General features: G+C 37.6%; 1 protein-coding gene across 3 annotated transcripts in view; it reads left to right on the plus strand.

Moving 5' to 3' along the window:
• LOC117399631 (copine-4-like) overlaps positions 1–3,315 on the plus strand; it is a 154,665-nt gene extending 151,350 nt beyond the window's left edge. For all 3 annotated transcript variants that reach the window (XM_033998924.3, XM_059022718.1, XM_059022719.1), the window contains one exon: positions 1,685–3,315. In XM_033998924.3, the coding sequence (XP_033854815.1) occupies positions 1,685–1,816 (132 nt within the window). In that variant the 3' untranslated portion in view covers positions 1,817–3,315. The remainder of the gene's footprint in view (positions 1–1,684) is intronic.
• The last annotated feature ends 12,844 nt before the right edge of the window (positions 3,316–16,159 follow it).

Below are 16,159 nucleotides of genomic sequence, written 5' to 3' on the forward strand. Positions count from 1 at the left end.
TGCTCTTGGTCTTCTGAAGCAGAGTTACCTTGTTACTCAGCAGGAGATACAGCAGGAGTGTCTCATGGCACCGCAAACATGTGTTGGTCTCGCTTCCCCGGTCCCAGGAACACTGTCCTGACCCGTGGAGAGGCTGCCCCTTTTGTACACCTTGGCTCCGCCCTTACCTGATTACCTGGGCTCTACCAGGGCTCCACCAGACCCCTACGGAACGTTAACCCCGCAGTTGCCAGAGCCCGCTGGATGGACAGGTTTCTCCTGTTCCCCCTGCTTTTCAGTGCAGGGATTTCACCTACACTGTCACAGTCCCAAAGAGGTTAATCTGACATATTCTGCTTGACAACGAGACAATTTGCATGCAGTGACTGTTGGGGTACCCACAGATGCCCCTTCAGGTGTCATTATATAAAAGTGATATTTGAGGAGTACTAATATTCCATTTGTCATGATTGTTTATATTTGACTAGCAGAGTTTTTTTTTTTTTTTTTTAATAACAGGGAAAAAAAGGCTTGTCTATATTTAATCTATTCAACATTTTGAATTCATCATTCAAAAATTGGACTGTCCTGCTTCATAATATCAAAACCAAAACACCTACGCGCTGCTCCCAGTACAAAGTTGTTTTTTCTTTTTCTTTTTTCCTATAAATCCATTTTATCAGGTATGCTGCTTCAGATTGAATTTGCTTTATTTCTAGTTACAGTCAGCTGCCATAATTGTTTTCTGAGTAATGCTTTTTAAGTGTTTGTAACTAACAGTGTGCAATATTGAAAAAAAGTATATGTTATAGCAAGAGTTTACTAGATTCAGATCCTCAGTTGGCTCCCCTTACTCTCAGGTAGTCTGTCACGGTTTCACCTTATTGCATTGGATGGGGTGGGGGAATTTTTGCAAAATCGAGGAAGTGCAAGACAACTTGAAAGTAAAGCTTGCAAACAGATCTGCCTTTTAACCTAACATATTACGAGATATGTTTCTTTAAATGAAATGACATGTTTGCCATAGCATGCTTCTTTCAAATCTGCACATTTGAGACCTGTACGGCAAATAGACGTGGACAGCTGGTGAGAGTTATGGAGTGATTTTGTAATCTACAAGCACTCTTAGAAACATGATTCAGGGGCTTTTCCTTTTTGCACTTGATCATTTTTTGTCTACATTGTTAGTCGTCCAGATGTCTAGATTGTGCAATTAATGGTAGCTGGGATAGGCTCATAGCTGTGTATTTAAATTGTATATCTGTAAGCAACCAATATGTGACTGAAGTGACAAGTGAACCTAGGCCCCTGCTGATTTCCATCTTAATGTTGTGTGAGCTGGGCTTACTTGTTACCTGGCTGGCTGTCTCAAGTTGTGTTTAATTTCCATTTTCTAATAGCACAGAAATGCAATGTTTTAAAGATGCAATTGAAAGGGACTAGGTTGTACAGTCAGCAGTGCTCTAGACATTTCATTTATTTAAATCCATTACGGTTTACAAGGTGGTGTCAGTTTAGCCCACATCACAAAAAAGCAACTCAACACAATTAACACGTGGGGATGTTTGCATTGGATTTTTGATTTCCTTTGTCAGAAATTACTGTACTTCTTGTGTATTTTGAAATATGTTTATGGGATTTAGATAAGCATATCATAAAAATAAGTTTAAGGCAACATTAATTTTATCCTTTTTTTCTTTTTTAGGCATCTCCTGCTGCACTAGCAAAAAGTGTTTTAGCAGAGGTTCCGAACCAAGTGGTGGACTATTACAATGGGAAAGGAATCAAACCAAAATGTCTGTCTGATTACGAGTCTTCTAGGACACTCGCACCCTAACATCTCAGCACACTTTTACATAGCTCAGAGAATAAAAATAGCACGTTTTGGTAATTTTTAACTAAATCATTTTTTTGCATGTGTAGCCTTAAGGCTTGCATCTGTTAAGCAGTTGTATTGGTGATTAACATTTTTACAGGGAAAAAAAATGACTTCTTTACATAAGAGCATGTCGCCTTGAAAATAATTAAAATACAAGTTATCTGTATCAGTTTTTATACAGGTTTGTTGAGATTTTGCTAAATTTCTTAATATTCTTACACTGTAAAGCATTTTGGATGAACTATTGAAAGTTGATAGCTATCTGTATTAGTACCATCTGCTCCAAATGAATGTTTTTGGGTTTTTTTTTCAGAAAAAAAAGCAGGTGCATGGACTGTATTTTGCATGTTTAAAATAAAAAGACACTGTTTTTAGTTCATTGTCCTTTTTTGTGTTGATGTAAAATAAGATGCTTCCAATAAGCAGCAGAATTATGAGGAAGGTATAGTAAATATATCATATGAATTAATTACACATACAGTGTTGCAGCTGTGTGGAGTGGAGTAGAATCCTGAGGAGTAGACTATAAAATGAACTATTGTAATAAACTACCATCTCAGGCCATTAAACTGGAAAGGCAAGGCAAGAGTGGACATAAACCATAAATCATACAGTTCTAAAACAAATGTCTCACTATTTAAATAAAGAGCAAGCTACTACGTAGAGAGGTTAATATGTGTCTTATGCTGATATCAGTATTATTATCTTATCAGCCGCTAGAAGGAAATCAATTATGACATACAGCATAAATATATATATACCCACCCATCTCCCACCTCAGACACACACCTCTCCCACCTCGGAGCTCAAGGATAGACAGCTCAATTTTGGGACCTCAGTAGTGGGGCTGTGGGTCACACTGAGTCAGAAAGTTAGTTCTGCTCCTGGAAAGTAACCAAGACCACAGTTATTTTTTGATAACCCTATGTATTTCAATTTTAGTCCAAAATAGAAAACTTGAAACCATAAATCAATCTCACCCGGACTTTGAGCTGTATTCCCATGTTTTATATTCCTGGGCGCTAAGATGAAAATCAAACACAAGTTTGGCTATGCAATATGTAGAGCCAAATAAGTAAAATTTTGTCACTAGTTAAAAATAAATAAAAAAATCGTCGATACTGCCTATTTTCTTGTAGCAGGCACCTCCCTGAGGAGAGCCATTTTATTTCTCTTGTCATGTGTTTACAGCACTCCCTCTAAAATTGATGGAAATCCCTGGTTTCAAACTGTTATTGGCATTGTTTATTTTATTTATTGATTTGTTTTTCTCTGGTTGTTGCACTGTCTCTCTAAGAAATGGTGTATTGCTGGGCTTGAGCATTAAAAATACATGCTTTCCTGTCAGGAAATCATACTGCCAAGTCACTGCATTTGAGAATATAACATCAAACACAACCAGTTGGAGCAAAAACACATAACTTTAAACTTAGGGAATTCTGTAACCTGTGATAAAAGACCAAAAAAAAAAAAAAAAAAAAAAAATGTACCAGAGATACAGAACTATATCATTTTAAGAATGTAAAGAGAACCCCTGTCATAATACTGTTTTATTTCATTTTTTCCCTCCAAGTGCAATTTTGTTTTAAACCTTAACATTATGTAATAATTGCTACCTATTTAATTGCTTCAGATAATGAACATTCATGACATCTGCTGCAACTCTGTGCAGTCTTGAGTACAAAATATGTCTGATGTGCTGTCTTGTTCATTGTGACTGAAACTTCTGGGAGATGCAGCTTTTATATATTGAAAAAAACATTTCAGGGATACCATTAACATAAACTAGCCTTTCATGTGAGGGACAGCATGTTGACTTACTGTAATGTATATCATGGGTGTTTCTATTTTTTGTGTTCAGCTCCAGTAGAAATTAACAGGGAATGATGAATGTGTCACTTTGTGCAGGTGTCATCTGTGCCAGCTGTTACATTCCACAGCTCACTCTTTCTTTTTTATGGCTCACAGCTGGCACTGTATTTTAACAAACTTGACACTTCTTTACCAATATATTGGTAACGGTACAAATTTTGATCTTTGTCCTCACAGAACTTTCTGCATTAAAGAACAGTCTCAGTAATATGGTTAAATGTGAGTGGTTTTAGTTTGTTAGATCGCCACAGGTTCTATATTAAATCACACTGTCAGATCGGGCAAGACGCTTGAAGTCCAAACTTTCTATTACTCTCAAAATTATTCTTAGTCATTATCCATTATTTCCTCAGGTAATGGGTTTATCTGCCTTTGTTCTGGTGCCTAGCTTCTCTTCTCTTCTAACCACTCCTCCTGTCAAGCCTATTGTCTATCACAGACACTTACAAATATGACAAGATTGCTGAATATTTGAACTTCAGTGTGACTCGAGGAGAAAATACATCTGAGGTCAAAATATCAAAAAACACCAAAAACACATTGGAAGTAGAAAGTTTATTAAAACAGTTTATTCACTTAATTACTACCGGTATACGATTTCTGACGTTTTTATCATTTTTAAATCAGATCATTTAAACTAGTGGTAGCAGTGGCAGATTAATTGACTGCCTTATAATGTAACACAACAGCCCCAGATCTTAACCTGGTATATTTCCTTTTGCATGCATCATTTACAACCTTATTTACACAGCTGGCCTTACACTTCACCACATATAGTTGTGGAGTCGAGAATCTTACAGCTAAAACACAGCAGTCTGAGCGCATTTCTTTTATGAAATTTCTTATTAGCCTCAGGTATAAATTGATGGGCTGGAAGGAGCATCTCCATTTGTTGGAGGTAAGTGTTTCTGGAAATGTAAAACCCATTACATTCTTGGGATAAAGGGAGGAGGTTATAAATGTTAGCTAGGAAAAAAAGTACTTTTCAAGTAAAGTTTGATCAAAATGTACCTGCAAAAGAAAGTATTTACCCCTCTGACCTTACTTTACAAGCAGGTAATTGAAACCAAAAAATTCAATCCTAAAATAGTAGCAGAAAGAACCCAATTCTGTCCAACTGTATGGCAGTTAATGCAATCACTGGCATTCAGCAGCAAGGAGCAAGGCAGCCAAAGAGAGAATATGATTCTCAGTGGAACAAGTATAAAGGGATGAAACCCAAATGGAAACAAATCTATACAAAAAAAGATCAGATGAAAAAATACGAAATGATTAATCATCTTTACAAAACCACAGGTAATATAATTAGAACAGAACACTCGCTGCTTTGCAACAGTGTGAAGTAGAAATTAACAATTCAGCCATCAGGAATGATGCAGCCATAATACTCTGACTATGCTATAGCACATCTTGTAAATAGGGACTCCAGCGTGGGTCTGGATTAACTGCTATTGGGGAATAAGGCAGAGGGAAAAAAACACCAGGGACACACAGATTAAGCTCCTGTATAATGGTCCACAGCTGCCTTAATAACCTGTGTAACTGGTGGAGTCTTACAGTGAACTGGCTTCTTCAGTGTCCCCAAGCGATTTTCTTACCCACTGATCAAAATACACATTCACATAGGTAGGTAGTGTAATTGGACTTTTATGTCATTACTGTGGGATCTCACCCACTGGGTATCGATTAACAAAGTCATACCACCTAGAAGGCAGCCCATATGGGACGGTGGACCTCCAAGGGAAATCATTTCACCCTCCAAGACAGTGTTAAACCAATGCCCCAGAATAGTCTTTCAGGTGCCAAATTTTAAATAAAACATTACACCAAAGTCCTGAGTTTATTTAAACTGGATGTCTTTGTCAAGATCAATAAAACTCAAACCTGGCTAAATTGCCCCACTTACTCTACTAATTCTGAAAATGCAAGTCTCAAATTGGTTCATTTGGTTCAAAGTAAATGTATGTGATTGACCAAATCCCAGTTCACACACAAAATTACCAGACTAGGAAAATCAATATTCATGATCCGTCAGGAGCTGCTTTAAATTGCTTTAAATTGCTTTAAATCATTAGCACGAATACATTGTGCTATCCACCTTGGATTAATTATCTGGACCTAATCAAAAGTAGAAGGGAAAAAATAATTACTTGCATCACAAAAAAGGGACATTCAAAATAAACATTTAGGGAGTGATGTAAGTATAGGCGCAGTGCAAATAATTGCGGATGCAAAATTCAATTTGCATTGCGGCCAGGTAATTATTGCACTGCACCATATGTAAGCATTCAGGCAAAACAGCATAGAGGATCAGGTGATGCTGCGTATACTACCCTGGCTTAGAAACCCTACCCGTCTGGACGGCTGACAGCTGCTGAGGAAGCATTCAACACCACGCTTGGGCAAATACGGGTAGTGGGCACTTGAAAGGGAGGTGGCAGATACTGATGAAACAGACTGAAGTGCATTAATTCCTTCCCAAAATTGCCACTGCCTGCTGCCTGCACAAACTCTTGTCAACAACAAAATTAGGTGTTCAGGAATCAGTGGCTACCTGTGAGACAGACGGGGAAGGTTACAGCCTCACGAGAAAAAAAAGCGGCACTGCCTTTCACAACAAGCCCAAAACAAGCGCAACCCATGTTAGAGTATGGATGTTAATGCAAATGACAACCCGCGACTCTAAAAATGTATTGTAAACGGACTTGGCAACTGTGAAGGTTACCTCAGCTGCCAGTATCAATTGGACAGCAGCAATTTGAGGAGGCTCGTGCTGTCAGAGATGCTCTCCTTTCTTTTAAGTTGTGTTCGATTTACTGCTGTGTTAAATATTAATGATGCAAACAAATAAAACACAATCAATACGTTCATTTGCAATTTTATTTGGTCAGTTCTGAGAGGGCATCAACAACTTGGATGTTGATGTGCTGTTTTTGGCGATCGAGCTGGCTTATGACATTCAGTTCACCAGCTATATTTATTAACATGGAGGGCAGACGCGCGTTGTCTTTGGACATACAGTAGCTGGGATCAAAACAAGGACAGGAATTAATTCAGTTAAGCAGCTCACTTGCTCTTTGTGTTTAACTTTAGCGTAGTTTTTACAGCAAGGGTATTCTCAAACAGCTGCTTTAATACTATAAGAAATGCATAATGCAGTTCGTGGTAAGTGGTTATATACAGAACTGTAAACCCACAAGATATATACAACATGACAGACCAGACACAGCAAAAAACAATAATAAAAAAGGCCGCCTGCATTAGCATTAAGGTGAACTACTCCACTACTAACCATAAAATCACCCATCTGCCACTACTTTCTACCGTCTTGGAATCCACAATAACAACTGACCTGATCCCTTACAATATTTATAGTTAAGGATAAACAAGCTCATTAACATTTACACGTGAAATGCGGATTTCCATTCGAAACTGGTTTTTATTTACACCAGTAAATAAGATTTACCCTATCCCTCTCTTTGGCCGTTTTTTTTGGCCACAAACCTGACTTACCCGAGTAATTCTCCCAAACGTGCACGCGCATCGCCATTTCACATGTACATTGACCCGCATGGAAACCCCATGATCCTTATATTGAGCTAATGCTTTATATTAACTACAGCATGTCCCAAAAGAGCAACATTAAAAAATGTGAAAACCTGAATGTTAACAGATGTATTTTGATAAGCATTTACAAAGTCACTTCTCAAAAAAGCCTGTCACTTCCATTTGGAGGCCTGAGCTTTTATTTCATAGAAGCACCTCTTTGAAGTCCACACCAGCAGGCCTTCAATTAAACCTGATATCATGCATAATTAATAGCATACCTCTTCCCTCATCGTTCCTGAGATAGACCCACAGGGGCACCAAAGGAAAATTTTCAAAGGCTAGAATATTAATGAGGAGGAAAGTATATTATCAGCTGCAGACATTAGTCAGAATATTCACGATTATATTTGTCTTTAAAGCAGCAGATTACTTTTGCATTGATGCACGGCTGAATCCTTAATTCTGCCAATAGCAGCGTTTTGTAAGGGGTAACATTAAACAGCTTCATCAGGTTTTTAAAAATCCATTCTGAAACCTTGGATACATTCTTGCTAATATACAGAATGTGTAACATTAGTGTATCTGTCTTGCTGCTGCATGTCAGTTGGACTGCAGCAGTCCACAAGGATTGTGAAGGAATGACAAAAGTTGATAGATCTGAGCACACCAAAATCTATTGATTTGCCTAAAAGGTTGCAGTGCAGTATCATGATACATGAATTTGGTGTTTCATTGACTGAAAGCTTCCTGGGTTTTAAAAGTGACAGTCCATTACAGTATGCTTGACATTTTACTGTTACAAAATCTTGGCTTTCATTTCTGAACATGTTTTATGGATTATTCATTTTGGGAGAAATCTAATTTGTTCCATTTTTATCTGTACCATGGCCATGTACTTGAAATTACAAATATTTTCTCTCTATCAAAAGCCTTATACATTGTAAAGTTGCTGGTCTTTGCTAGCCTGTCAAACTCTTTCTCTGGCTATGACTTGCCTTTACTATTGAAGACTAAATTAAATGTAAACACTGGTGATGTTCAGAAATTCCAAATCTTCGGTGATTCCAACTTGCATAAAATGTATTTGTAAGTAATTTATATGTGGCTTGGATTAATTCCCCCAAAATGTAAAACTAGAAAGAATTCCTCTGGTATCTGCAACCATTACCATAATCAGTCTTCATTATGGAATCTGAACTTCTGTTTGAAAATCAATAGCAACCAAGTGTGTACCTAACTATGTGCCTACACACAATTATGGCAAGATAAGATCATTGGTTTTACACCAGACAATAACAGAGGATAACTTACTTCTTTGATAGCTAGTGCGATCTACTTTTGGTGTAACAAAATAATGCCAATCTAGAGAAAGGAAAGTGATATACTGTGATATTGTTGAGTCTAATTAATTCTGCTATACGTTGTGTTAAGAGAGTTGGCAAATGATTAAAAACATTTTTCAGAGGAAGTCAATTCTAATGAAGATCACCAGGCAAAAATAATGTAGATTTTCTTGGAAATCTAATTGACATTTCTAATATATGTAGAAAGTTATTTATTTGATGTTCAATAAGCAATATGAAATCTGACAGTTTCTGTTAATTGAAATGTAGTATTACATTACATCAATCCAGATCATCATCTTAAAAGAGCAACTTGACATGGGTATGACATCAGAGTTATTCTGAACAATGTATTCTCCTTGTTATTTAGATTGCAATTGTAATAATAATCCAAACCCCAGTAATCTGAATTGACCTATAATCTGAACTATGCTATCATAGTGAAATGTATGCTGATAGCAGCTGTAAAAAATATCATCATTCTGAAGGTATGTACCTATAGTAAAGATTACATTAAATACTACAAACAAGTGATTAATCTGAAAAGAGTCCGGTCCCAACTGATTTGGATTAGGGAAAATCAACTTTTTCTATGAGTCATTCAATCCTGGTGAATTTTGAAAACTCAGAAGTTCAAACACCCTTCAATAGAGCTGTCAGAATCATGTCTAACCCTTAAGTATATATTTACCACTCACCTAATCTACATTAATGACTTAGATTCTGGTATAATATGCAAACTTGTTAAAGTTGCAGACGACACAAAAATAGGAGGAGTGGTAAACACTGTTGAAGCAGCAAAGGTCATTCAAAATGATCAAGACAGGTTTCAGAACTGGGCAGACACATGGCAAATGACATTTAATAGAGAAATGTGTAATGTCTTCATCTAGACAATGTGGGGAAGCTATAAAAAAGGCCAACAAGATGCTCAGATATATAGTGAAAAGTGTTGAATTTAAATCAAGGTAAATAATGTTAAAACTTTATAATGTATTAGTAACACCTTATCTAGAATATTGTGTTCAGTTCTGGTCATCTTGCTACAAAAAGGATATTGCTGCTCTAGAAAGAGTTTGTTAATGTTTGGGAGATTAAGAATGAATGTATGTTAATTGATCTCTGTAAGAATGAATGAAAATCCATGTGTGTGTTGTGTTATAGTGTCTGTTTATTGTTTAATTGTTCACGTGCGGTTGGGAGCTCCGGGGGTAAGTGTGTATTTAAGGGGAACGGGTGGAGAGTGGTGAGTGGTGAGAGGGAGAGAGTGCGTAAAACTACATACCAATTGCTATTTACTTGTTAGTTTGTTTTGTTTATTTCGGCGATTGCACTGTTTCTTTTGTGTTTTGTTTAAAAGTGTTTTCTTTTGTTTAAACAACTGTGAGCCCAGCAGCTGACATTACACCCCGCAATCACTGCATCCTGAGTGTTTACTTCCTGGTCTGACCACACCCACATCAGTCATCAGTCACCAGTTTGGGGTACATAGAAACTACTCTCCCAGCTGTTGACTTCAGCCATCTCCGCTGCTGGCTTTCTTTCTTCACTGCCTCCTACTGCTGTGAGGAACAGGCAACCTTCTTTCTTTCGTTTTCTCAATCCGTATCTGTTCTGTCTCTGGGGTATTCCACTCCTCCTGCCAGAGCTTCATCTGTGTTATATAATTTACAAGGACTAACCAAAGGAATAGGAGAGCGTTACTTTTATGGGATCGACCGCCCTCCCCCCAAGACCCGGCCCTCAACCAATCAAAGAGGTCCAAGCAACACACCCTCACTCAACCTCTTTGTATCAACGCCATGATTGACAGGCGGGTCCAAGTTTGCTTTGCGCTTGTCTGGAGTAACCTATATTCTATAATGACGAAAACAAAAAAAGAGAAACTACAGAAAATAAAAAATGCATAAATTTAAAACCATACATTATTCATAAGTTGTGGTAGCTTGCTTATTTTTTATGAAGTTTAAGATTCAGCAGCTGGTACCTAATTACCTCACCTCATCAGCTGAAGGTCACATGGAACCAGCCGTTAGAATTTAGCTCAGACCCATAAACATCTAAAGTCAACCACAATTTCACATGTTTAATTCCAAAGCAAAATACTAGCCTATATTAAAACCTTCCCTATGGGAAACAGCTGAAGTGGTGTTAAAGTGCTGTGGGCTGTATTGTTTCTTCTTCTATAAAACATTAGAGTGCAAGCATAGGGATGCAATGCATTTACATTAGAGTGCAAGCACAGGGTGCAATGCATTTACATTAGAGTGCAAGCACAGGGATGCAATGCATTTACATTAGAGTGCAAGCACAGGGATGCAATGCATTTACATTAGAGTGCAAGCATAGGGATGCAATGCATTTACATTAGAGTGCAAGCATAGGGATGCAATGCATTTACATTAGAGTGCAAGCATAGGGATGCAATGCATTTACATTAGAGTGCAAGCACAGGGATGCAATGCATTTACATTAGAGTGCAAGCATAGGGATGCAATGCATTTACATTAGAGTGCAAGCACAGGGATGCAATGCATTTACATTAGAGTGCAAGCATAGGGATGCAATGCATTTACATTAGAGTGCAAGCATAGGGATGCAATGCATTTACATTAGAGTGCAAGCATAGGGATGCAATGCATTTACATTAGAGTGCAAGCATAGGGATGCAATGCATTTACATTAGAGTGCAAGCACAGGGATGCAATGCATTTACATTAGAGTGCAAGCACAGGGTTGCAAAGCATTTACTGGCACATTAATGGTTTATATAACATTAAGATTTTATCATTTTTTCCACTCTTTCCTCTCAATCTAATTGGCTGCCATCTTGCTTGTAGGCCAGTGTGTTTTTGCTATATACACATAGATAATATTATCGGACCTCACACCTGCCAAATATCTATTATTATTATTATAATAATAATAATAATAATAATAATAATAATAATAATAATAATAATAATAATAATAATAGCAGTGTGGAGTAGTGGTTAGGGCTTTGGACTCTTGACCGGAGGGTCGTGGGTTCAATCCCAGGTGGGGGACACTGCTGCTGCTGTACCCTTGAGCAAGGTACTTTACCTAGATTGCTCCAGTAAAACCCAGCTCTATAAATAGGTAATTGTATGTAAAAATAATGTGATATCTTGTAACAATTTTAAGTCGTCCTGGATAAGGGTGTCTGCTAAGAAAAAAAAATAATAATAATATTTTGTGTACTAGAAATAACACACAGGAAGCCAGGAGTTGTGTTTAAGGCCCCTGAGGTGATTTATTAAGGCTGCTCAAACAGTAAGCCGCCCGCAACAAACTTGAAAAGACAGCGCACAAAACACTCGACCCTAACCAACACAAACACCCTCATGAAAAACAGTGCCAAATTACAAATCATTATACACGTAGACCCCAGTCCTGCCCCTAACGGTGATTAATCCCATATGAGCTAATCACCCCCAAACCCAACAGTTCCCCCCTAGAACCCCAGAATTCCTCATGCATTGCACATGTCTGCTAACTGCGGCTGCTCCCAACTCAGTGCTGCTCCCCACGCTACGATAATACTAATAATAATAATAATAATAATAATAATAATAATAATAATAATAATAATAATAATAATAATAATAATAATAAATTAAAAAAAACAATTCCCATATGTACCAAATCCTGTGTGCTGTGAAAATGTACTACAGAATTTTGGTGATTGTTCTAGGTCTACCAATTGATAGACGCCTAAAATATATCATACATATATATATATATATATATATATATATATATATATATATATATATATATATATATATATACACACACACACATATATATATACACACACAGTGCCTATAGAAAGTCTACACCTCCTTGAACTTTTTTCACATTTTGTTGTGTCAGTGCCTCAGAGTTTAAATGAGGATTTTTTCCACTTATCAACACACCATACTCCACACTGTTAAGGAGAAAAAAGTTTTTATTGAGAAAAAAATACAAAACTGAAAGATCATAATTGGGATAAGTCTCCACCCCCCTGAGTTAATACTTGGTGGAAGCACCTTTGGCAGCAATTAACAACTTTGCACACCTAGATTTGGCAATATTTGACCATTCTTCTTTACAAAACTGTTAAAGCTCTGTCAAGTTCCTTGGGGAGCGTTGATGGACAGCAATCTTCAAGTCATGCCACAAATTTTCGATTGGATTTAGGTCAGGGCTCTGACTGGGCCACTCAAGGACATTTACCTTTTTGTTCCTTAGCCACTCCAGTGTAGCTTTGGCTGTGTGCTTTGGGTCATTGTCATGCTGAAAGGTGAACTTCCGTCCCAGTTTCAGCTTTCTTGCAGAGGGCAGCAGGTTTTCCTCAAGGACATCTCTGTACTTTGCTCCATTCATTTTCCCTTCTATCCTGACAAGTGCCCCAGTCCCTGCCGATGAGAAACATCCCCATAACATGATGACGCCACCACCATGCTTCACAGTAGGGATGGTGTTCTTTGGGTGATGCGCTGTGTTGGGTTTGCGCCAAACATAACGCTTTGCATTTAGGCCAAAAAGTTCAATTTTTTGTTTCGTCAGACCACAAAACTTTTTGCCACATGGCTACAGAATCTCCTGAGTGTTTTTTTGCATACTTCTAACCTGTTGTTGCCTTATAGCCTGGAATTAAAATATGTTATCAAGGTGGGCTTTCTTGAGTAATGGCTTCCTTCTTGCCACCCTACCATACAGGCCAGATTTGTGGAATGCTTGGGATATTGTTGTCACATGCACACTTTGACCAGTCTTGGCCATAAAAGCCTGTAGCTCTTGCAAAGTTGCCATTGGTCTCTTGGTAGCCTCCCTGATCAGTCTCCTTCTTGCTCGGTCATCCAGTCTGGAGGGACGGCCTGATCTAGGCAGGGTCTTGGTGGTGCCATACACCTACTTCTTAATAATCGTCTTGACCGTGCTCCAAGGGATATTCAAGGCCTTTGATATTTGTTTATACCCATCCCCTGATCTGTGCCTTTCAACAACTTTGTCACGGAGTTCTTTTGTAAGCGCCTTGGTGCTCATGGTTGAGTCTATGCTTTGAAATGCACTACCCAGCAGAGGGAACCTACAGGAACTGCTGAATTTATCCTGAAATCATGTGAATCACTACAATCTAACACAGGTGGAGGCCACTTAACTTGGTGTGTGATTCTGAAGGCGATTGGTTACACCTGAGCTAATTTAGGATTGCTATTACAGACCCACCGAGAGGATGGGGAAGACGGGGAAATTTCCCCAGGCCCAACGCCTCGAAGGGGGCCCAACGCCCCGAAGGGGGGCCATGATGAAGGGGGAACTTTTTTTTAATATACAGTATATATAAAATATTTTAAAACAACTAGCCCTGCGTTCCCACCACATTAAAAAGAAAAAGTCCTGCACTGCACACTGAGCCGATGTGCTTCTGTTGTGTAATGATTGTGTATCCAGGCGCTGTCAAACACTTTCACACAATGATTTGAACTTTCGCATTTCATATTTTACTACACCAAAAAGCTGAAAAAAGGCATAGCAATTTTATGACTTTTAAAAACTTTAAAAGAACCCTAAAGTTGCACAATATATACCACAGTATGAATTATTCTATTATTAAGATCTATAATTTGCTGCAGCAGTTTGTTAGAAAAATGGTATCGTGTAAAATAAATAAAGTACATTCTTCAGCTGGTGTAAACACAATTAGATAATGATCCGTTATATTGCTTAAAATACAAATATATTTACCAATACCGGCTTAGTTAAGAGCAGAGATGAGTGGTTTATTTTTGGCACGGGATAAATAAAATAGTGTAGAGCAACACCATTAAAATGTAGTTTACGCCAAAAACATTTGTTATTTGATGTTAAGTAAGCTTCCAATTAATGACTATTACACGTGGAGTTTGTACAAAAAAATATTTATTCACTTACCTAAAAAAAAAAAAGATTGAATACTGTAAATAACTTAAACATAACTACTTTGAGAAAGAGTAAACTATCCTGCCGCAGATTTTAATTGAGATATTGAAACTTCTATGCGTCGTTGACAGTTTCCTTCAACATACTGTATCGGTTGAAATGATCTTGCTGAGATTGCAAGTATCATTGCTTGGTTTACAAGCTTGGTTTAGACTACAATATACTACAAAGTCGGGTGAATGGGGGGGGGGGGGTTAGGATGTGTAGATAAATGAAAAAATATATATTTTAATACATTTTAATTCCAGGCTATAAGGCAAGAAAAGGTGAACATTTTGAAATGGGGTGTAGACTTTCTATATGCACTCTGTCTATTTATCTATCTATCTATCTATCTATCTATCTATCTATCTATCTATCTATCTATCTATCTATCTATCTATCTATCTATCTATCTAATTTTATTTCATTATATGTAAACCCTAAATAGTCATACTTTCACTCCAACAGATTCAGATCTTAACCCTTTCAAAAGACTAGGCTACTATTTACATTTACCCTATCCAAACGGCAATACATTGCCTCAATAATAGGTTGAACAATTTTGCTATTCCCTTAATGCGTGTGTTATTATCCATTAAGTGAAAAAAGAAGTGATATCTGAAACAAAAACACATTGGAAATCTGAAAAAACGCCAAGTTATCAAAAGTGCTTTGCCATTTAAAGTGGAGATATCAAAAACACAAGCCAAGTTTCAAGAAACCATTGAGGCAACCTTGGCCAGCGCCAAGCGAATTGGCACAACTGTAAACACACAATTGGCACACAAGCCAAGCCAGAGCTGTACTTGGAGACCATCAGTTGTGTTGTGTTAAAAGAAATTTTTAATTTAAATGATAAACGTCTTAAGTAACAAAGCCCGATTGATATTTACGCAATGTGTGTCCTAAAATATTGTCTTGAGAAAGAATATTGTATAATATCGAAAACAGTAGAGGGTGTGTGTGCGTGCAGGGAGTTGCATTGGCTGTGTATGCGTGCAGGGGCTGCATGTTGTGTGGATGTGTGTGTGTGGGGGAATTGCGGTGCAAGTTTGGCGTGAAGGACTTAGGACTGAGGGAGCGAAGGGATATTGGGGGTGCGTGGAAAATACCGAGTGAGTGAAGACAAGAGTGAGAGAAAGGTGTGCGTGGATAGATAGCGAGAGAAATAGAGGAAGTATAAAGGAAAACAAAAACTACTTGTAATAATTTTATTTCATTTTCGACTCCCAGTTCCCTTCCACCACTTTATCATTTTATTAAATTGATTATTGTACAAAAATAAATGCTTTGAGCCTTCATTACTCACGGCTTCAGTCTCATTTCTGTCCCAGAAGAACCCAACAACGCTACAATATATGACATCTATCTATCAGACCATTATAAAAGAAAATTAATAATACAGTCACCATAACAATCTAACTTATTAGATTATGTTGTAAAAATGAACTGTTTTTATTAATGCTGTCTCTCGCATTCCTCTCCCTCCCTGCTTCAAAATTCCGCGCCTATCACTGCAACCGTCGCGTCACAGTTTGTATCCAATCACAACAGTCTCTCAGTT

The sequence above is a fragment of the Acipenser ruthenus genome, chromosome 4 (assembly GCF_902713425.1).
Source record: "Acipenser ruthenus chromosome 4, fAciRut3.2 maternal haplotype, whole genome shotgun sequence".
Classification (NCBI taxonomy): domain Eukaryota; kingdom Metazoa; phylum Chordata; class Actinopteri; order Acipenseriformes; family Acipenseridae; genus Acipenser; species Acipenser ruthenus.